We start from the raw sequence: 24,670 nt of genomic DNA, 5'->3' as shown, positions 1-24,670 counted from the left end.
AATATAATGCGCCAAGTAATTATTGCATGAAAACATGGGTCGCATTTTTTTGGGTATTGATTTCATGATTTGTGTGCGTGCGCGCGCGCGCGTGTGTGTGTTGTAGTTATATATTAAGTTCATGTGAAGCCCAACATTGTATTTTCAGAGATAGAAAATGGTCAACTCTGTCCTCACCATCATCACTACACTACTGACGCCTCTGATCCAAAACATGTGACCAGTGGTTTCTTCTGCATTTAGTTCTTGCACGAATGACTGTGACAACATTTACCTTGTAACTTGAACTTTATTTTGGTACATTCAGACCGTCACACGACAGCATATGAGGAATTATTGTACAAGGGATATTTTCAATGATGTGATGACAACATGAGTTCTTAAAAATATATAATAAGCACACAGCATATGAAGGCAGCATATGAGGAATTATTGTACAATGGATATTTACAATGATAAAATGGCAATATGAGTTCTTAAAAGATATAATATGCATACATGAATCAAAATAACTATACACACTAAATACAAAATGAATGAATGAATGAATGAATGGACGAATACATGAATGAATGAATGAATGAATGAATGAATGAATGAATGAATGAATGAATGTGTGAATGAATGAATGAATGAATGTGATTGTTTAACGACTCCCCAGCTCAAAAACAAATTGTTACTTGGTGTATGATGATCAACATCAATGTAAAATTCTAAAATAATAATTTAAAAAAAGTGTAGACATCAGTGAAAGCGTCTACTCGTGAAAGACAAAATGAAGTATGTTAATATTAATACTAAAAAAATACAGTCTTCAAAAAGACCCCCCAAAAAATGTTATGGTCAGACCATGAAAACTGTGTATCAAGCATGGTAAACAAATCAATATTGAAACAAATTATGAAGACAAAAAAACAACAGATTTGATAGTAAACAGCTGCGAACAAACAACACAATATATCAAACATAAAATCTTCAAAAATATAAAAACAAACGTCATGATCAGACCACGGATACAGTATATGTGGCTGTAGTAATCAAACAAATATTGAACCGAATTATCACGACAAAACCCACACAGATTTGACAGTAAACAGATGCCAACAATCAACACAACATAACAAAAATAAAATCTTCAAAAAGATAGAAACAAACGCTATGGTCAGACCATGGATACAGTGTAAAGAGCTGTAGTAATCACACCAATATTGCTCAAAACGAAAAATATATTTGAATACATTATCACAGATGCTTGTGCTATGTTCGACCCCTCTCAAGGAAAGCCATGATGGTGATGCCAACCGTGCACCACGAAGATGAACAGCACACACATGGGTATAGAAATAATAGACAAAACGATTGTTGCTATGACTGTTACTCTGGTGCGAAATGTGTTTCACTGTTGGTCCATTCTTTTTAAAGGAAGCCGTTTCTTCAAACTAAGGTGAATGTTTTTTGCTGATGTTGATGTATGACCACATGTTAGTGTGGAACTGGAATGAAGTATCTGATTTTACGTCATTGCTTGGACTGGTTAACACGTAACTAAAATCACACTGTTGTCTTCTGTTCATTGTATTTCATTGCTCTGAATATGTGTGGCCTATCCACTTGTGGGCTGTGTGTCCCACAATTTCTCCTGGGGCCTAATTCACTAAACTCTCGCAACTTTGCGATCTCGCAGTGCAATGCTAAAAGACTTACAAAGAGGATGCTTTGTTGTCTAGCAGAGCCTAAGAGACCTTTGTGAATAAGGACCCTGGTTTGTACAAGTTGTTTTGTTTTCTGAAACATTGGCTAGTGTGTGTCCAAGCATCGTTCAGTGATATTCGTACAATAGGATGCCATATTTACAGTTTCTCCTGCTTTGTACAAGTGTTTTTCTGTACTTGTGTGTGTCCAAGCATCGTTCAGTGATATTCGTACAATAGGATGTCATATTTACCGTTTCTCCTGCTTTGTACAAGTTGTTTTGTTTTCTGAAACATGGGCTAGTGTGTGTCCAAGCATCGTTCAGTGATATTCGTACAATAGGATGCCATATTTACAGTTTCTCCTGCTTTGTGCAAGTGGGTTCCTGCACTAGTGTGTGTCCAAGCATCGTTCAGTGATATTCGTACAATAGGATGTCATATTTACAGTTTCTCCTGCTTTGTACAAGTTGTTTTGTTTTCTGAAACATGGGCTAGTGTGTGTCCAAGCATCGTTCAGTGATATTCGTACAATAGGATGCCATATTTACAGTTTCTCCTGCTTTGTGCAAGTGGGTTCCTGCACTAGTGTGTGTCCAAGCATCGTTCAGTGATATTCGTACAATAGGATGTCATATTTACAGTTTCTCCTGCTTTGTACAAGTTGTTTTGTTTTCTGAAACATGGGCTAGTGTCTGTCCAAGCATTGTTCAGTGATATTCGTACAATAGGATGTCATATTTACAGTTTCTCCTGCTTTGTACAAGTTGTTTTGTTTTCTGAAACATGGGCTAGTGTGTGTCCAAGCATCGTTCAGTGATATTCGTACAATAGGATGTCATATTTACAGTTTCTCCTGCTTTGTGCAAGTGGGTTCCTGCACTAGTGTGTGTCCAAGCATCGTTCAGTGATATTCGTACAATAGGATGTCATATTTACAGTTTCTCCTGCTTTGTACAAGTTGTTTTGTTTTCTGAAACATGGGCTAGTGTGTGTCCAAGCATCGTTCAGTGATATTCGTACAATAGGATGTCATATTTACAGTTTCTCCTGCTTTGTGCAAGTGGGTTCCTGCACTAGTGTGTGTCCAAGCATCGTTATGTGATATTCGTAGAATAGGATCCATATTTACAAACTCTGTCTCTTCTGTATGTCCAGTCTGAAAATTAAAAACAAGGGGAAATAACTCAGTTTCCCCTGGTTTTCTTAAACATGTGCTTGTTTCTGTCCAAATATTGTTCAGTGATATTCTTGTAATAGGATGTCATATTTACAAACGAAGATGAACTGGGCAAGACGTCCAGGTTATGTGATGCAAGTATAATATATTCCACACGAGCAGACATCATAGAAAGTGTCTGTCTTTTGTCACCATTCTCAACATCATATTGATCTCACTTCTGTGCCTCCAGTCTGAAAAATAAACAAACAGTGGAGATACGAGAAACATGGCTGTAAAGCCATCCTAAAAATATATTCTTTGATCACTGTAAACACCATGTACGGGTAAACAAAATGTTTCTCTAATTAAAATTGCATTCTAGAATGGAGATACTAAGACTAACACACAAATGGTGAGTAAATGTGAGGGCGTGAGGGCGTGTGTGTGTGTGTGCGTGTGTTGTAGCGAGTGTCAAATAACACCTGAAATGACAGTGATTCATGAGTGCATGTCATCACAGATGAACCTACTCCAGTGTGTTCTGTCTGATTCTAGCGTTCACTTAGTAAACTAGTCTGTGAGTGGCCATGCAATAGGGATACACATCTCCAGTGAAGGATCTTATAGTGTGCTGAGATACGACCCTGATCAAATATTACAGTTTTGTCATTTAAATTCAGGGAGGGCCTTACACATCTGTACATAGTGGATGAGTGTAGATAAAAGCCAATCATTGAAGTGCTCCTTATGCCAAGGTGTCGTTAAACAAATACTCCTTTCCATGAAGGCCCTAAGCCATTGCCATTAATTTCACACAATAACTGACAATACGAACTAGCTTGCCAGCCCAGAAACGAACCACAGCAATAATATCAATCTGTGAACTTTTAACTATGATTATGCTCAAAACGTCCAAACATTTGTCTTATGCACATCCTGTTCGGTGGCAACAGGATATCATTGTTAAAGAACAAAGGTCGTGGTATGTGGTTGTCTTGTCTATGGGAAAGTGCATATAAAAGATCCCTTTCTAATGAATATGAAACCGTGGTGGGTTTGTTTTGAAGACTATGTGTCCGAATTATCAAATATTTGAGATCCATGCTTAGTAAACGTGCCTGAAACTATTTTTGATATGGGCACGATGATAAAGTAACAGTACCAGTACCAGTAAATACATGCTTATGGTAGTGGTGTTCTTAAACAAAGCAAATTTTAACTTGTGTTCAAATAAAGGCCTACTACTACTACTACTAACACTACTACTACTAACACTACTAACACTAATACTTCTAATACTAATCGTATTTACTACTACTACTACTACTACTACTACTAGTACTACTACTACTACTGCTGCTGCTGCTGCTACTACTACTACTACTACTACTACTACTACTACTACTACTACTACTACTACTACTACTACTACTACTACTACTACTACTGTTAGTGGTAGTTGTGGTGGTAGTAGTAGCAGTAGTAAAAATAGTAGTTATAGTAGTAGTGTTAGCAGTAATAGTAGTAGTAGTAGTAGTAGTAGTAGTAGTAGTAGTAGTAGTAGTAGTAGTAGTAGTAGTAGTAGTAGTAGTAGTGGTAGTAATGGCAGTAGTAGTAGCAGAAACAGTAGCCGTAATATTTGTAGTAGTTGGAGTAGTAGTCTACTACTACTGCATTTTACTACTACGACTACAACTGCTGACATCAACTCAGTAAGCCAATCGGCAGGCCAGAACCAGGTCTGACATCAACTCTGTAACCCAATCAGCAGTCCAGAATCAGGTCTGGTGCTTATAAAACTACCATAGTCTGAGGCGTGGACGTCATTTCAACGTCATTCAAATTGAGTGCATCTGACGTCATTTGACATCGAGTCTTATAAGAATGGACCCTGGTGTATGTACTGTGTTCGTATTTGTTAAAGCACTGTTTATAGTGTGTTTAATATGTGTGCAAGACACTTATACACTGATGCCAGTGAAAACCATACTCATTAATATGAGTACCAAGACTTTAAGTCTTCCATTGCCCGTGTATACAGACCTGTGTATACTGGACAGCCAGTCAGACGGTGTTATAGAGATGATCGTAACTGAAAATATTAAAGTTTAAAGGCACAGACCATGGTCTTAACTCGTTAAGACGATTAATAGATAAACTTGTAACACGTTTGGACGAAGTTACAATGAATTTAAACAGGAATCTGTGACCTTGAAATGGGAAAATACCCTTAGCAATAGTTTTTCTTTCCATCACCGTACGTGCAGGGGTTTTTCGTGGGTTTGTGTGTGTGTGTGTGTGTGTGTGCGCGTGCGTGTGTGTGTGTGTGTGTGTGTGTGTGTGTGTGTGTGTGTGTGTGTGTGTGCGTGCGTGCGTATGTTGCCACTAAATTTGAATAGCAAATAGTTCTGAAAGACTTTAAAACAACATTTGTATAACCTAAGTGCCACGAAACAACAGCAATGACTAACTAAGACAATAACACACATAACACGATCATAAAAGCCTCATTAAAACCACAAATTAAAATATATCTCTTGTTATTTTGTTCGCTTCATGTTTTACCTCTCGTGGTATCTAATCTTCTTTTGATTTCCACTTCTTCCCTTCAACTTCTGCTGCCAACGTTCGTCCGGTTGATTCTGTTTATCAAGGTTTTCCTAAACTTATTTCCACGCGCATAATGCTGGTAGAAACCCGTTGTCAACATATAGACTACTTTTACTGATTAACAGCAAGATGGTTACGATATTTATAATTAACAACACAGGATAACTACAAAGGGTTTCAAGTACTTCGACTAGCAGATGTGTTCTACTTACGCCATTCTTCAGATGGAACACATTAGATTTTGTTAAATTAGGTTTCCTTTATCAACTTACAATGAGCATACGATCATTATAGCTCTACAGAATCACAGCTGAACCTGGACATTTTGTATGTAGTTTTTATCTAACAGGAATCTGTGACCTTGAAATGGGAAAATTCCCTTACAAATAACCGAATATATGAAATGCATGCCATATTGGACGCCATCTTGAATTTCTCAAAATCATAGTTAATCATGCAGATTCCCAAAAGAAACACATTTGGCTACACAATCCACCAAGAAAAAAAAACTATATATAAAATGTCTAGGTTCAGTTAAAAAAAATCCATTTTGCTGCCAACAAATTATTATAACATGCTATGTTCCTGTTTTGATTACGGAAACGCGACATAAGAATATGACATTCATATTTAAATATCAGTTTTTCATGTTTGATACAAGCATGCGATCAAGTATGACAGCATGCTGTTTGAAAAAAGCAAAAACACTCGATATGAGCATGCAATCACATTATGATAGCATGCTAACTCATATAATCAGTGATATTATGATAAAATTGTATTATGTTTTCTAATTCATGTTTGACAAAAGCATGCGATCAATAGATGATAACATGCTAAAACCGTTTTAATAATATGACAGCATGCTTTGTTTTAAAATTAGTATTTGCTACAGACATGCAATCAAAATATGACAGCATGCTATTACTATGTGTGACTAATGTTTGGTACAAGTGTATAATCAAAATATGACATGGTATTTTTCTTGCTGATTAATGTTAGCTATAAGCATGTGATCAACATATGACAACATGCTATTTTTGTGTATAACAATATGTCGTCTGCTTGATATCAGATACCATCCCATCTGTATATGAATATACCCACACCATTAACATATTTGACTATGTCAGGGCACAGAATTCTGTTCCTAGATATATTTTAGTTGAACAAATTGTATGATTACCTGTACGGCAGTCGCCTCCTGTACATTTAATGTTCTTATTCTGTTTTTCAAACTATGACATTCATATTTAAGTATTAGCTTTTCATCTTTGCTAGAAGCATGCGATCAAGTATGACAGCATGCTGTTTGAAAAAAAACCCACATTCGATATGAGCATGCGATCACATTATGATAGCATGCTAACTCATATAATCAGTGATCATTATGATAGATAACATGCTAAAACAGTTTTAATGCATGCGATCAAAATAATATGACAGCATGCTTTTTTTAAAATTAGTATTTGCTACAGACATACAATCAAAATATGACAGCATGCTTTGTTTTAAGATCAGTATTTGCTACAGACATGCAATCAAAATATGACAGCATGCTATTACATTTCTGACTAATGTTTGGTATAAGTGTATAATCAAAATATGACATGGTATTTTTCTTGTTAACTAATGTTAGATATAAACATGTGATCAACATATGACAATATGCAATTTTTGTGTATAACAATGTTAATAAAACTAATGATCTTCGTCTGCTTGATATCAGATACCATCCCATCTGTTAATGAATGTATCCACACCATTAATATATTTGACTACGTCAGGGCACAGAGCTCTGTTCGTAGCCATATTCTAGTTGTACAAATTGCATCATTACCTGTACGACAGTCGCCTCCTGTACACTCTTCTGTGATGGTGTCACTTGTGGATCCATTACACTGGTGTCGGTCTCCAGAGGGGGCGGTGTTTGTACAATGTCTTGTCAATGACACGGTTCTTTTACAGGTTGATTGACAGAAGCCAACAGTCGTTCTAGCCCAGGCTGACCACTGTCCACTCACTGTGATATAACACATTAAAACATGCAATTGAAGTGCAACAGAATGTTTGTTCCTGTACAAATACAAACACACTACTGGATGTTTGTAATTGTCTGTTGTTATAGTAACGGGACGTCATGGGACGTAATAGGACGACATAGCCCAGAGCTCGTCTGGTGTCCGGTCGGTCTAGGATCGATTCCAGTTGATGAGCCCATTTAGTTAACTTCGTTCCAGCCAGTGCACCACGACTGGATAAAGGTCATGGTATAAGCTATCCTGTCTGTGGGATGGCGCATATAAAATATGTCTTGCTACTCATGAAACAAATGTAGCGGATTTTCACTCTAAGACTATTTGTCAAAATCACCAAATGTTTGACATACAATAGTCGGTGATTAATAAATCAATGTGCTCTAGCGGAGATGTTAAACAAAATAAACTTTAATAAGTTTAAACTCTGTGATTTATATATCTATGTAAACAGTAATTGTAAGGTACTGACTCAGGGCCCCATTCCTGACATTACTATATTTCCCTGGGAATATAATTATAATAAACAAAAACAAAATTATATATGTACATGGGCATAGCGTATCTTGGCATTGCTGAACATCGTTGTGTTCCTGGGGACATTTAGTACCACAGCTTAGGCGAGATGGTATATCATTCAGACACGTTCTTGTTCCTGTTCCAATTCTAGTAACACCAGTACCACATGTAGCTGAACATGCACCGTCTATATATGGGGTCCAAAACATTCCACTGTGGGCATGGTTTTGCTGTTGAACACGATTCAGTTTTTGTCTCTATTGCTGGTGACTTATACCTATACCTAGAGGTATGTCATTATTACAGACTTTTCTTCTCTGTACAGTCCAAGTACCACCTGATCCACTTGATGGCGAATACAGTGACCATAAGCCCTAGTTAGGACAAGGACATATTGTACAGGCACGCATTCCCAGCTGTTCTTTGGGCGACATTGACCCACAGCCAAATCCAGAAGCGATGTCATTCAAGCATGTTCTCCTTCTTGTTGCAGTTTGTTACGCCTGAACCACATGTTGTGGATCATTGGTCGTAAATGTAACTTGACCACAGTCACGGATAACCAGTGGATTATTTAACTTTACCGATTTTTTAGGTGGCGTGATTTTTGGGGGGATTTAGTCGGTACAATTCTCGCTTGAGGTGCTGGCGTCGCAGGATCGAACCACCTCGGTGAATGTATTCAACTGATTGGATTTTTTCTCGTTCCAAACAGTGTACCAAAACTGGTCAAAGGCCGTGGTATGTTCTTTGGGAAAGTGCATATAAAATATCCAATGCTGCATTAGGCAAAATGTAGCAGGTTTCTTCTGGTGACTACATGTCACAATTGCAAATGTTTGACATCCAATAGCCGATGATTAATTAATCAATGTGTTCTAATGGTTCTAACTAAATATTACAGATCAGTCTGAAGATCAGAGAGAGAGTTAAGAAATAGCTCAGTATCCACACAGTCACAAGATCTTACTGGGTATGGAAATAACTGTTTACACACCAGTCACAAGTCCTTATTGGGTGTGGAAATAACTCTGTTTGCAAACCAGTCACAATAATTTACTAGAAATAGCTCAGTATACACACCAGTCACAAAACTGTACAGGAAAAAACTCTGTATACACACCGGTCACAAGACCTTATTGGAAATAACTATGTATACACACCAGTCACAAGACCTGACTGGAAATAAGTATGTGTACACACCAGTCACAGGATCTTACTGGAAATAACTATGTATACACACCAGTCACAAGACCTTATTGGAAATAACTATGTATACACACCAGTCACAAAACCGTACTGGAAATAAGTATGTGTACACACCAGTCACAGGATCTTACTGGAAATAACTATGTATACACACCAGTCACAATACCTTACTGGAAATAATACCTGTCACAATACGTCACTGGGTACGAAAATAATTAAAAATACACACCTGTCATAAATCCTACCTGTGTTTGGAAATGACTAAATATACACACCAGTCACAAGACCTAACTGGAAATAATTTTGTATACACAGCAGGTAAAGAACTTACCGGAAATAACTCTGGATACACACCAGTCACAAGACGTTACTGGGTATGGAAATAACTATATGGAAGTAACTGTATGCACACACCAGTCACATGACCTTACTGGGTACGGAGATAACTGTATACACACCACTCACAGGACAGTACTGGGTATGGACATAACTGTATACACACCAGTCACAAGACCTTACTGGAAATAACTGCGTATACACACCAGTCACAAGACCGTACTGGAAATACCTCAGTATAAACACCAGTCACATGACCTTACTGGAAATAACTCAGTATACACACTAGTCATAAGACCTTACTGGAAATAGCTCCGTGTTCACATCAGTCACAAGACCTTACTGGGTATGGAAATGACTGTATACACACCAGTCAAAAACCCTTACTGGAAATCACTCTGTATACACATCAGTCACAAAACTTTACTGGGTATGGACATAACTATCTATACACATCATTTACAATACCTTACTGGAAATAACTCTTACTTCACACCAGTCACAATACCTTACTGGAAATAACTATGTATCCACACCAGTCACATGACAGTACTGGAAATAACACAGTATACAGGTGAGTCACACGACCTTACTGGAAATAACTGAGTATACACAGACGTCACTGGGTACGAAAATAATTAAATATACACACCTGTCACAAATCCTTCCTGGCTTTGGAAATGACTGAATATACACACCGATCACAAGACCTAACTGGGCTTACTGGGTATTGGCATTCTTGTAAGGTTGTAGTTCGCCAATCCATGACGTCATCGTGTAACATCGAAGTGTTACGTCCCACTTCGCATTCTAGTGGGACGTATCACATTGATATGTAACAAGTTATTTTTTTAACCATACGGATAATAAACATTAATATGTTTGGTTATTATGCACTCTCACGACAATCCCTTAAATCTCTGTGAAACTATGTGGTATAGCATGGAAAGACTATTGGAGATAAAAATAAAAACATAGAAATGTTAACAGAAAGCAGACACGTTCGAAACAAGATCTTACCTGGACACTGAGTACTTGGAAAACAGCTTTGCGTTTTTATCTCCTGACTGAGACCATTTCTACAGCCTCCACCTCCGGGGATATCACTGATGCAGCTTCGGTTCCTCCTCACTGTCTGGGTTCCTCCACTACTTCCACAAGTTACTGAACATGCTGTGACAGGAACATAGGTTGTCCATTCACTCCAAAATGGACAAGCAACTGATGTTGAACACGATTCCACGCGTGTTTCCCCCTGGGGAGACAGCGCACCACATCCCATTCTGGAAGGAATATCGTTATTGCATAATCGTTGTCTACGTGTATTCCAGACGCCGTTTGTACCACAGGTAACTGAACACGGCTCTAATGGAGTGTATCCTGACCAGTCGCCCCAGTTAGGACACAAGGGTACTAGACACAGCTGTGTTTGGCTATCTCGCTGAGGAGATGGAGCTCCACAGCCTCCACCAGATTGAATGTCGTTTCGACAGATTCTGGATCTGATTCCACTTCTTGTGATGCCTGTACCGCAAGAAGCGCTACATCCTCCATAGGTAAAGCCAGACCAGGCACTCCAGAATGGACAAGTGCGGCCCGAGGAACAGGATTCAGTTTTACCATCTGGTTGAGGTGATTGCGCGCCACACGCATTTCCAGCATTGTTGTCATTGATACATGTTCTAGTTCTCTGGACTCTCCATATCCCACCTGGACCACATGTTACAGAGCATGGTCCAGTTGGTGTGTATTGAGTCCATGCACTCCATCTGGGACATAGGGGTACTGAACATGCCTCTATTTGTTTTTGTTCTTCTGGGGATTTAGCTCCACAACCAAATCCAGATGGGATATCATTCATACATGTTCTCGTTCTGGTGCCAGTTCGAGATATGCCGACACCGCACGTAGCTGAGCATTCTGTGGATGAATATGGTGACCAATCTGTCCAGGATGGACATTGTCTGTTTGCAGAACAAGTTTCAGTTTTGGTGTCCGTATCTGGCGAGAATTTCCCACATCCCATACGTGAAGCCACATCATTATTGCACGTTCTAGTTCTCTGTATTCTCCAAACGCCATTCGATCCACATGTCACTGAGCATGCTGAGATCGCTTTGTAAGGTGTCCAGTCACTCCAAAATGGACAGGCTGGCAGGACACAGTCTTGTGTTTGGCGGTCTGTGTCGGGTGAAGGACCACCGCAACCAAGTCCAGAGTCGATGTTATTCAGACATATTCTTGTTCGTGTGCCACTCCTGGTGAAACCAGATCCACAGGTTGCAGAACACTGGGTGAAGGTGAAGCCCGACCAGGCTCCCCAGAAAGGACATGTCCTGGACGTAGAACAGGCCTCTGTTCTGGTCAGTTCTTGAGGTGATGGAGCACCACATCCTCCTCCTCCTTGTATGTCATTGTTACATATTCTAGTGCTGCGGGTTCTCCAGATCCCATTTGACCCACACGTCACAGAACAGGCAGTGTATGCCGTGTAGACAGACCACGGGCCCCACTGAGGACAAGGATTCAGACTGCAGTCGCGTCTCTGCTGCGACGACTGAGGAGATAATTCACCACAACCACGTCGGGATGGGACGTCATTCAAACAGGTTCTTGTTCGTATTCCAGTTTGCGTTGCGCCGGTTCCACACGTTTTAGTGCATTGACCATACTGGAAGCCAGACCACAGACCCCAACTGGGACACAATGGTTTGCTGCATGGTCGCATCGTCTGCTGTTGCTGAGGAGACAGTGCCCCACAACCTAGATTAGATGGGATGTCGTTCACACAGGTTCTCGACCTTGTGCCGTTTTGAGTTATGCCTGTACCGCACGTAGCAGAGCAAGAACCGTAATTGTACGGTGTCCACGATCCCCAAGATGGGCAAGAGGGCCGTGAACACAGTTCAGTTCTGGTTTCAAACTGGGGTGACTGAGCACCGCACGCATCACGAGCGGCATTATCGTTGAAGCATGTTCGACTTCGTCGCATTGTTTTAACTCCATTGCGTCCACAGGTGACTGAACATGGTATCAATTCTGTGTATGATGTCCATAAACCCCAAGCTACCAAAAAAAGAAAAGAAAAAAAAAGAAAAAAAAGAGGATAAAATATTTGTACTAACAGGACAGACGTGCGCTACAATGGCTTGTTCTGAATGTGCACGTAAAACCTTATGACATGACATGACAATATTTGTACGGTACTAACAAAGTGAAAGATAGCATTGAATTTATGCTAATATGTGCTACTTTAATGTTAATTTGTCATCCACGGGTGACTGAATATGCTATCGATTCTGTGAATGATGTCCATCACCCCAAGGCCCAAGCTACAAAAACAGATAAAATATTTCTACTAACATAGAGAAAATTTGCATCAAGTTTATACTAATAATGTGTATACTGCTTTAATGTTAATTTGTCCTGTACAGCAATATAATATATGATGCAAATGACTGAGATATTCTACAAACAGATACATGTGTATATTTAAGTGAGTAATGTTAAAAAGGACCAAACATAAGTGGTGTTGGAAATGATATAAGATACAAATAGCTGAATTATTCTATAAACAGGTACGTGTGTGTGCGTAAGTAAATTTGATATCAAATCAAACTGATATTATTTACAAAAAACATTTTTCATGGAGGCTGGGACGGAGTATAGATGTAAAAAAAAAAAAAAAATTTAAAATCCGGACATAAAAATGATGCAAATGAATAATGTTAAAAAGGACCAAACATAAATGTAGGACCTCCACGAGTCCATGGACTCGAGTAATCGACGGTCAAACTCGACCCGGACCCGAGTACCCAACACTTACACTAGATTATGATGAGATTAAAGAATAAAGTTAAATAGAATTATGCATTTTAATTCCAGGGCTGAACATGGATGCCAAATCATGTCAATGTATTGCATTTAGAAACCGGTTGATATATTTAGTGTTATGATGGATGGACCGCCAGTTTAAAAAAAGAAACTAGCGCATGATCTTATAATTATTGTGTCACTTATATCGTTGATTATCTAATCCTGAAATTATTGTCCTACATTGTCCAGTTTATTATAGTTGATTCCACCTTGTACAGGTACTCGAGTCCTGTGAACTCGTGGAGACCCTACATAAGTGGTGTTAACGTTTAACATTATGAGAACAATGGTTCTTGGAAACAATATAATATAATATACAAATAGCTGAATTATTCTATAAACAGATACATGTGTGTCCGTAAGTAAACTTGATATCAAATCAAACTGAAATTGTTTACAAAAAAGATTTTTCATGGAGGCTGGGACGGAGTATAGATGTAAAAAAAAAAATATATATATATAAATCCGGACATAAAATTAAAAATAACTAAAACCATTTATTATTCTGTGTTTAACATGTGCAAGTCACTAATTTCATGTTGCTGGGGCAGATAGAAATGTAAACTATGGTTCTGTAAATAAAATAAAACACTAATAAATATATAAATATTTCACAAATTCCCCAAATATGCACACACACACACACACACACACACACACACACACACACACACAAAAAAAAAAAACCCCACCCAACCCCCTCCAAACAAACAATAAACAAACCACACACACACACACACACACACACACAAATTTTACCTGCACATGAGATTCTTGTATCACAACGTTCTGTAAAATCCCGATTATCACTTCCCACACAGTCTAAACCGTCGTTTCTAGGAACTGGGTTGTCACACCTTCGTATTTGATATCTTCTCTGAGTTCCCACACCACAAGTGACACCACACGGGTCCAGTCGTTGGAACGTCCATGCAGACCAAGCACCGTCAACTACAAGAAAGAAGAAAATGTTTTATTTAACGACGCACTCAACACATTTTATTTACAGTTATATGGCGTCGGACATATGGGCAAGAACCACACAGATATTGAGAGAAGAAACCTGCTGTCGCCACTTCATGGGCTACTATTTTCGATTAGCAGCAAGGGATCTTTTATATGCACCATCCCACAGACAAGATAGTACATACCATGTCCTTTGATATACCAGTCGTGGTGCACTGGCTGGAGAGAGAAATAGCCCAATGCATGGACCCACAGTAAGGGATCGATCCCAAACCGACCGCGCATCAACCGTGTGCTTTACCACAGGCTACGATAATTTTACGATATCGTAGCACTAAGATTGCTTTGAAAACCTGGGATCAAGATACTGCAAATGAGTAGTCACATAGCCCTCTCGACATCGTTGCAGTTTTCACAGAATATATTCCGACACTGAAAGTATTGAATTGCATGGAGCAATTAATGGTGGTGTGTAACCTTTACTCACTGACCTGCACATTTTGCTGTAAACGCTTCCAGCTGTTTGGCCAGCTCCTCGTAGTTTGCTGCCTGTAGCACGTGGGCTGGCGTTGACGCTACGCTCACCAGCTCGCTCTGGGTGTCTACGCCCACCCCTACCGCGTAAATGGTTATGTCCTGGTTTTTCGCAATGGTGGCCTCACTTTTAGTCTGTGTCGGAAATTTCGACTCCCCGTCTGTGATGATGATCATCAGCTGTTACAAAATACAAAACAGGAACATCCAAACATTGTTTATCGTACCAGTAAAACATCAACTATTACAACATTAAAACACAAACATTGTAGCTCAAACCAGAAAAACATTGGCTGTTACAAAATACAAAACAGGAACATTCAAACGTTGAACCGTGTACCAGAAAAACATCAGTTGTTACAAAATTTAAAAAACAGGGACATCCAAAACATTGTACCTCATACCAGAAAAAGATCAGCTGTTACATTATACAAACCAGGTGAATTCCATCGTGACTTATGGCAAATTTGATCAATCATTCCCAGACTGAAGCAGAAAATTTGAAAAAAATTAAACAAAGTTTGTTTTGTTTTGTTTAACAACACCACTAGAGCACATTGGATGTCAAATATTTGGTAATTCTGACATATAGTCTTAAATAGGAAACCTGCTACATTTTTTCATAATTAGTAGCAAGGGATCTTTTATATGCACCATTCCAAACAGGATAGCACATACTACAGCCTTTGGTATACTCTCGAGTGCCTAATAAACATAGGGTACAGAATTAGCATAGGGTCTGGAAATTTAGCTAAAATTGACTAGTAATGAAAACAGAATACAACAGTAGTAAGATCTTGAAAGTATGCATATGTAACTCTGCCTAAGTTTTCTCGCTAATTTCTAATAGAGGCTATATGTAAGCATTTGATAAATTAAGAATTGTAATAAGTGTTGGGTGCCGAATTAGCGTAGGGGATTACATTTTTTGTCAGATGTAATTAAACGTAGGGTGCTGAATAAGCGTAGACACCAACATTTTTTCACAAATTTAATAAACGTAGGTGTATGTTTATTTGGCACTCGAGAGTACCAGTCGAGGTGCACTGGCTGGGACGAGAAATAAGCTAATGGGCCCACCAATGGGATTGATCCTTGACCAATTGCACATCAAGTGCTTTACCACTGGGCTGGCCATCGGTCTACAGGCTGATAGGTACTGGGTTCGGATCCCAGTCGAGGCATGGAATTTTTAATCCAGATACCGACTCCAAACCCTGAGTGAGTGCCCCACAAGGCTCAATGGGTAGGTGTAAACCACTTGCACCGACCAGTGATCCATAATTGGTTCAACAAAGGCCATGGTTTGTGCTATCCTGCCTGTGGGAAGCGCAAATAAAAGATCCCTTGCTGCCTGTCGTAAAAAAGTAGCCTATGTGGCGACAGCGGGTTTTCTCTAAAAAAATCTGTGTGGTCCTTAATCATATGTCTGACGCCATATAACCGTAAATAAAATGTGTTGAGTGCGTCGTTAAATAAAACACTTCTTTCTTTTTACCACTGGGCTATACATCCTGCCCCTCCCATGCACACAGATGCATTCTCAAAAAGTCATGCTGTACGAATTGCACACTGATCATGGATAGAAGCTAAAATCATTACCGCTACTCTGCCCCTTGTTACAAATGGTATGAAGGATGGAAGGAAATGTTTTATTTAACGACACCACATCATGGCTTATTCCTTGTTGTGGTGAGGTGGCTTGCATGTCTCAATGGCCCAGAGAGCTATGCCAGCAGGATCTTCGACTCCTGGTAAGGCCACCCAGGCTGGATTGGTTGATGGGTAGACGCTAGACTAATATGGACCACTGCCGAAGACGGATGAGCTGGGCCAAACTACTTGTAGGGAGGCGCCTAACCACAGCTCAACGCATTTCCGCTCATGTGACAAATTGTCTGAGCATTCGACGATGAAGAAGATTTAACGACGCACTCAACACATTTTATTTATGGTTATATGGCGTCAGACATATGGTTAAGTACCACACAAATATTGAGGGAGGAAACCCACTGTCACCACTTCATGGGCTACTCTTTTCGATTAGCAGCAAGGGATCTTTTATATGCATCATCCCACAGACAGGATAGCACATACCACGGCCTTTGATGTACCAGTCGTGGTGCACTGGCTGGAGCGAGAAATAGCCCAATGGGCCCACTGATGGGGATTGATCTCAAACCGACCGCGCATAAAGCGAGCGCTTTACCACTGGGCTACGTCTCGCCCCAAATGGAATGACACCACCCCAGATAAGATAGGTGCTTATTGAGCTCGAGTGACCCCCAGTGCTACCCCTAGAGCTTTGGCAATTGTCGACAACCAAATTAAATGGTTGCAAGCTACGGTGTCTAAAATACACATTTTTTCCTAAATCTGATGCCACAGAGCTTCAGTTTGATTATTCTACAAGTCCAGTCATGACATTAAGCTTACATGTTGTTAACCAGTACACGAAGAAACCTCACGGCTCTATGCAAAACGAACCTGCACTGTACTTGTGTATATGTATTTTAGACACTGTAGCTTGCAACCATTTGGTTGTTGACGATTGCTAAAATATTACATAGAGTTTCCTCTAGCCTTATACCCCATGTATATCAATATCAATAAGGGTTAGGGCTGGAGGTGACTCGAGCTAGTGTTTATTATGCAATCATACTATGTCTTCTTTTTGGTGGTTGTTTTCTTCTTCTTCCGTTTTCTTCTTGTTGTTGGTGGGGGGGGGGGGGGGGTTGGGTTTGCTGTGTGGGTTTTTGTTTGCTCTTTATTTTTTGCAGGGTTTTTTTGTTTGCAGTTTTTTGTTTTGTTTTTTTCATCCAAGACCTACCGCACTGCAAGCAGGCACTTTATACCACTAGGCTATGTCCCATCCCCTCATTATTAATTAATTCCAGCTAAGACTTAGAGGTAGCACTAAACCACATAACTTCCGGCTGGGTCAAAGTTCGACACGTTTTTGATAGAGAAGTTAACACCACAAGTCCTGTGATTGGTTATAAATGTGAGCGTGTTAGTTGTAAAAAAATTAGTTTCATCTGGGCTAAAAATATTTGTATGGGGTACCTGTAAAAAAAAGTATTAAAATTTTGTGCGAAACTAGGGGTGTTGTAAAAACATCTGGTTATACCGAAAATGAGCCATGAAAGGTACCATTTTCTTCTGTTAATACTTTGAGGTAGGGTTGCAGTACAGATATTTATGGGACATAGTTTGGTTCATATATTGCATATAATGTTTTTAAACACAAACGTTAACATGGTCGCCTATGGGATTTTATTTGGTATAGTCCTACCTAGAAGTAACATATTAATTATCTAACCTTTGTAGAATTTGTCCTTCCTGTGTTAATCAGCATCTCTCTAGCAGCCTTGATTCCCAGATGTGTCCATGTTGCACTGTTCGGATAAACGAGACTAATGATGCTCGACTTGATGTTAGCTATGCTGTCGGTGAGAGCGATTTTAGCATCCACCTCCAAACTGTAGAGAACAAGTCCAATGTTTATATCTCTGCCCATGCCAAAGAGATTATCGGTGAGACCAATCAGTGCGGTTTTGAGAGTTTTGTTGAAGACGTCGAGAGATATACTGAAGGATCCATCCACAACGACAACCACGTCCATGATGTTGCTGCAAACTGGGGGAAAAGAAAACAAAACAAAACAAAACAACATTTACAGTAAACCGAATCTGTAATATAACACGGACATAAGCTATACAGGTACGACTTTCCTTTGGCACTGTCATGTATAAAGAACATTATAAATACTTATCATAAATAGTTAGGGTTAGGGTTCGGATTAGTGACAATGCCAGCTAAGACTTAGAGGAAAGTCCTTCCGCTATACACCTGTAGTCTGTCCCACAGAGAACGCCATTTTTCATACTATTTTTTTTCATAATTATTTATTTCTGAGCCGGGGTCAGGACGTAGCCCAGTGGTAAAATGTTCGCCTGATATGTGCGGTGGGATTATTGGGCTATCTCTCTTTCCAGCCAGTGCACCAACATACAATAGCCGATGATTAATTAATCAATGTGCTCTAGTGGTGTCGTAAAACAAAACAAATTTTTAAACTGTTATATAAAATGCAGATAAGATAGGTGACCTCCCCCCCCCAACAAACAACAAAGAACAACCTCACCACCACCCTCCCCAAAAAACGAACCCCCCCCCCCCCCAACAACAACAACAACAACAACAACAGCGCCGTTTTCTGCCGTCTGCCATTTTGCTTTTTTTTATGGAATACTCTTCAAGAGGGGTGAAAGCATCCAAAGTATGTGACATAATTAATATAAAATCAATGTTCTCTAATCGTATCTTTAAACAAAACAAATTTTTTTAAACTTTAATATGACGTCATCATGTTTGCTTTTATATCGTAACAGGTTATGAGGTTGTTATTTTAAGACTTAAGTCATATCCTCTCACCCCTCTTAGAGAGTGTTCCATAAAAAGTCAAAATGGCAGCTGGCACAAAATTACATGCTTTTTGTCCTATGCGATCTCAGCGAAGTCGATATAGGTGACATAGTTATCATCTAGTTACTAGTATGTGTTATCTGTGTCATTGTAACGGTTTTTTCAAGATTTCTGTCTGGACAAAATGTTGGTAAAATCTAACTAAAAATAAAGGTAGGGGAGCTGTTTATTGTAGTTGTTAACATTTTGGTTCAGATTTTAGGTTTAGTTTGTCAAATATGGAGGCAATTGGGAAAACATAAAGATGGAATTAACGACAAAAGTTGATGTTTTTACAGGAACGTTAATACGTATTTATCCTATAACTTGCCCGTGATATCCATGTCATAAACACATGAGATAATTCAGAATATTAACCCATGTAATAATGGAAATGAAATGAAAATTTAATGTATGTATGCAAATTTGCAAGGTCTGTAGGGAATCGCATGTTGCTGTCAATAGGTCATTTGTTCACAAGCAAACCTAAATTTTGTGACGGTTATAATTTTATTATATATTAATTTTCATTTTTTTGTTACTATCTCCTTCAAACCTTCCCCAAAGTTTCATTGGCATTCCGCCTCATATAATTGTTTTTGATAACTGAAATCATACTTTACTTAGATGTTATGGTTTAGATTATCAATTTCTGTACATTCGAAATCTTTTTGGTCATCCTGGTGTTTTTAATCTCACAAAATGCATTTCTCATATTTTTTTAAACGCACGTGCGGTTGAGAAATAACAGTTATGGAGTCGAGTTTTAGTATATTTTTAGAGGGTATTTCACCATTTCAAAGTCACAGACTCATGTTTCACTCAATTATAACTTTATCGAAATGTATTACAGGTTTGTAGATTAATTAAAGTTAGTGTTAAGTTTCACGGGTTGACACTAGGGTATGTCCCTTTAAGTCTATTTTGTAAATATGATAGTGTTAGTTAGTGTTTTTAATATCTATCTCCCTCTTTAGGTAACATATCTGATTATAACTATTATTTAGTAAATTGTATTAACTTAAAGTAAAGTAAGGCTAGTTAATTTTTAATCGTGGCTAGTAAATTAAAACAATTACTGATCCCATGGCTAGTGGAATAAAACAAATTCGTAGAAGCTCTGGATTAACATAGACTTGGTTGATATTTTCCATATTAAACACATTTGTGACGAATCCTCTATATATGGTCTATCTACTACGTCAAGACAAGAAAGTCATATAAAAACGTCAGAAAGTCATATAAAAACGTCAGAAAGTCATATGCTCACCTGCTGTGAAGCCTGATGTATCACATATGTGGAAAGAAACACGAAGAAAAACATTAGTTGCATATATAATATTATATTACACACACTCACACTCACACACACAAACACATACACAAACACACAAACACACACACATAGAGACACACATACACATATATATAAATATTATATATATATATATATATATATATATATATATATATATATATATATATATATATATATACATTTTCTTCAAAACAGGCCAAATATTTTTGTTTTCTTACTTAAATAAAACCGGCCTCGGTGGCGTCGTAGTTAGGCCATCGGTCTACAGGCTGATAGGTACTGGGTTCGGATCCCAGTCGAGGCATGGGCTCAATGGGTAGGTGTAAACAACTTTAACCAACCAGTGATCCATAACTGGTTCAACAAAGGCCATGGTTTGTGCTATCCTGCCTGTGGGAAGCGCAAATATCTCTCTCTCTCTCTCTCTCTCTCTCTCTCTCTCTCTCTCTCTCTCTCTCTCTCTCTCTCTCTCTCTCTCTCTCTCTCTCTCTCTCTCTCTTTATATAAAACACATTTTTAATTGTTAAACAATAGTATATTATAATATTTTTAAATTTTAATAAAAATTGAAATATTCCAAAATATCCAGCTATTAGTTTGCCTTAGAAGAACACTGTGCCAAGTTTTAGAACAATTCAATAAAAACTCTGGGAGAAGTCAAACTTTCAAATGTTCCATTTTAAATTGCATTTAAAATTTTAAACTTTAATTTATAAAAATTAAATTTCCAAAATCTCTCTATAGTACTCTGTGGAAATTCCCCAGAGGATCACTTACCTTTTGGACAGGTTTTGGGCAAAAACGAATCCAGCTGGCTAATGATGGATGTGTCGTCGAATCCTTGCAATACAGCAATGTTAGATGCATTGGAGGCCAGTGGCTCTAGTCCGGCAACAGTCATGGAATTGGGTGCTCTCTTGAACGGCAGACCAATGGCAAAGAATTCGGCGTTGATGGCGCTCATAGTGGCAGCTGTAGATGCCCTCTCACTAGCAGACACCTGGGTGGCAGTGATTATGATGACCTTTGACTCTAAGCAAGAATTAAAAAACAGCAAAACAAGACAGTAAAACTATGTTCGTAAATAGTGCAAGGAACAAATTAAGTGAATTTTCTTAAAAAACCCACACACACTTTATACGTCCGTTTCGGACTAGTTCGTAAAGTCAAATGGTAGCAATTATGATCTTTGATACCGCGCAATATTTCACAAGTTGTTAGGAAACCAAGATAATATAAATTATATATTTAATTTGTACATTGGCAGCACTTGGAAGACCTTTGACCCTGAGCAAGATTTCATATTAGTGGCTGACAAAACAAGCAGATATACGCTTGTGCATTCAGTGGGCAGCAGCTATGACAACTTTTGACCAAATTTAAGCAGATTTCAGAACTGTTTACATATAAACAGTGTACTGTAGCAGAGCCGGCTTAAGGATCCGCGGGGCCTGTAGCACAAATAACAGCGGGACCCCCTTCTCAGGATATATATTTTACAACCCTCTCAGGAAGAGGGGAAAAATTACCTGGGGGAAATAAATGTACACATCACCGCGGGACCTCCTGAAGCGCAGGAACCATAGCACAGGCTACATGTTCTACTAGGATAAACCGGCTCTGTACTGTAGCGGTAAAAATAAATAAAAGTATACAAAGAAAATATTATACGAGCTTGTGTGTCGTACTGATTTTACGAAACGAGTGTCACGATTTTTGTATTGACCGAGCGAGAACGAGGGTGATACATGGATCCAGACATAAGATTCGTAAAATCAGTACGATTCACACGAGAGTGTAATAATTTCTTTATTATCCATATTATTATTGTTGTTTTCTTTATCTATAACAAAACCCAACTGGAAGGAGATGACGAAATGACGTCATGTTTCAACTGCCCAATCTGAGCTAGGACTGGAGAAGCGACGTCATGTTATGACGTCGCTTCTCAAAATTACGTCATTAAACTTATTACACGTGTGCTTTGTATGATTATTATTAACTCGGTTATGTTGAACCACGTGGATAATAAATGGTATTTGACACCAGATTTAATTGATTATTTGCTTACATGTACAAAATACAGACAGGGGTCGAAATTAACTGACATTACTGCCGGATATTCGGTTTGGTAAGCTACAAATTCTGCCAACCTGAATCAAAAGCTTCCGAACCAAACAGGAAGGAAGGAAATGTTTTTTTTTATTTAACGACGCACTCAACACATATCATTTACGGTTATATGACGTCAGACATATGGTTAAGGACCACACAGATATTGAGGGAGGAAACCCACTGTCGCCACTTCATGGGCTACTCTTTTTCGACTAGCAGCAAAGGATCTTTTATATGCACCATCCAACAGACAGGATACCACATAGCACGGCCTTTATATATACCAGTCGTGGTGCACTGCTTGAACGAGAAATAGCCCAATGGGCCCACCGACGGTGATCCACCAAACCAAATACTTCGAGATAATGGTGGTTCGAGATAAATGTAAGAGTTGCTGCGGGGGGAAATAATGTTAACTGTGAATGTCTCTACAGTTTAAATGATTCAGTCGATGTAAATAGGGATTGATGCGTGGTCAGTCTAGGATCGATCCCAGTCGGTGGACCCATTGGGCTATTTCTCGTTCCAGCCAGTGCTCCACAACTGGTGTAACAAAGGCGGTGGTATTTACTATCCGGTCTGTGGGATGGTGCATATACAAGATCCCTTGCTGCTAATCGAGTAGCCCATGAAGTGGCGACAACGGGTTTCCTCTCTCAATATATATGTGGTCCTTAATCATATGTTTGACACCATATAACCATAAAATAAAATGCGTTGAATGCGTCGTTAAATGAAAACATTTCCTTCCTTGATGTAAATATGCAGGTGTTTTAATTTGTTTTTGAATTCAGTGGAGCAGACAACTAAGGATGGGATACCTTGCCCAATGTTACAAACTGCACATTAAAATAGAACATTTATGTTATTTCCAAACCATGAATCAGAGTACAATGATATAACTTTGTACAGATTTAGGCAGGGGCCAAGGGAGATCGAACTACCTCCATTATGGCCCAGGCAACAATTCCTAGCACGGAAGTTCCCTCTCCCCCCCCCCCCCCCCTAAAAAAACCTTTTCCTTTCCTGGACGGAGGAGCCGGTGAAAGTCGACACCTGCGCCCATGACAGGCGTGTGCTACAACAGCTTGTTCTGGATGTACTCGTTAAAACCTATGACCTGACCTGACCTGACCTGACCTGGCCTGATTCCTAGGATAAAGCTACGGTTATATAATATATAATGATGTACCTGCTGAAATGAGACCGGGAAGGCTGTTCAATATCTGAGACCATATGAGGGCAATATCTTGATGGGTGACTGCATTGATGGCCGTCGTGACAGCATTCAGGTCCGCATTCAGAGCAATGATCTGGCGAGCAGCTTTTCGCGATCCTTGGTCCATTCCAATGGCGATGTAACCAGCCCTTGCCACGCTAGGCGATTTCACCTGACTCAATGAAGCCAGAAAAGACACTATTTGGTCATTGACTCTTTTAAATGCGATTTTTCCCTGTTTAGTGAATTGCGAAGAACGCATAATATCGGATTCATCCACCACAAAAAGGACATCGAAAGGGCAAACTGAAATAAAAAAATAAAGCGTATTTTATAGAATAATTATCCTAGAAAATATTTCCGAGACCCGTATTTTTGTAGATGTGGGTTTTTTATTTCTCAGAAACGTGGTTATGTTGTCATTGATACATGTTCTAGTTCTCTGGACTCTCCATATAACACCTGGACCGCACGTTACAGAGCATGGTCCAGTTGATGTTTATTGAGTCCATGCACTCCATCTGGGACATAGGGACACTGAACATTCCTCTATTTGTTTTTGTTCTTCTGGGGATTTAGCTCCACAACCAAATCCAGACGGGATATCATTCA

General features: G+C 39.1%; 1 protein-coding gene and 1 long non-coding RNA gene across 2 annotated transcripts in view; both read right to left on the bottom strand.

The window, feature by feature from the left end:
* Positions 1–269: 269 nt before the first annotated feature.
* Positions 270–5,804, bottom strand: LOC121373827. The gene is made up of 2 exons (XR_005958140.1): positions 4,897–5,804; positions 270–3,104 (listed from the first exon to the last, which is right to left on the bottom strand). It is a non-coding gene; the product is annotated as an uncharacterized LOC121373827 (long non-coding RNA).
* A 3,026-nt stretch (positions 5,805–8,830) lies between these two features.
* The window catches only part of LOC121373798 (SCO-spondin-like), a 26,588-nt gene continuing 10,748 nt past the window's right edge, over positions 8,831–24,670 (bottom strand). Inside the window, exons 3-9 of the mRNA XM_041500572.1 lie at positions 24,032–24,364; positions 21,502–21,756; positions 20,677–20,688; positions 18,262–18,578; positions 14,897–15,119; positions 14,199–14,390; positions 8,831–12,629 (exon numbers count right to left, since the gene is read on the bottom strand). Of these exons, the coding sequence (XP_041356506.1) occupies positions 10,492–12,629; positions 14,199–14,390; positions 14,897–15,119; positions 18,262–18,578; positions 20,677–20,688; positions 21,502–21,756; positions 24,032–24,364 (3,470 nt within the window). The 3' untranslated portion in view covers positions 8,831–10,491. The remainder of the gene's footprint in view (positions 12,630–14,198; positions 14,391–14,896; positions 15,120–18,261; positions 18,579–20,676; positions 20,689–21,501; positions 21,757–24,031; positions 24,365–24,670) is intronic.

The sequence above is a fragment of the Gigantopelta aegis genome, chromosome 5, assembly GCF_016097555.1.
Source record: "Gigantopelta aegis isolate Gae_Host chromosome 5, Gae_host_genome, whole genome shotgun sequence".
In the NCBI taxonomy this organism is placed as follows: domain Eukaryota; kingdom Metazoa; phylum Mollusca; class Gastropoda; order Neomphalida; family Peltospiridae; genus Gigantopelta; species Gigantopelta aegis.
Note: the sequence above shows the minus strand (reverse complement) of the source record. Positions and strands in the feature narration are given on the sequence as shown.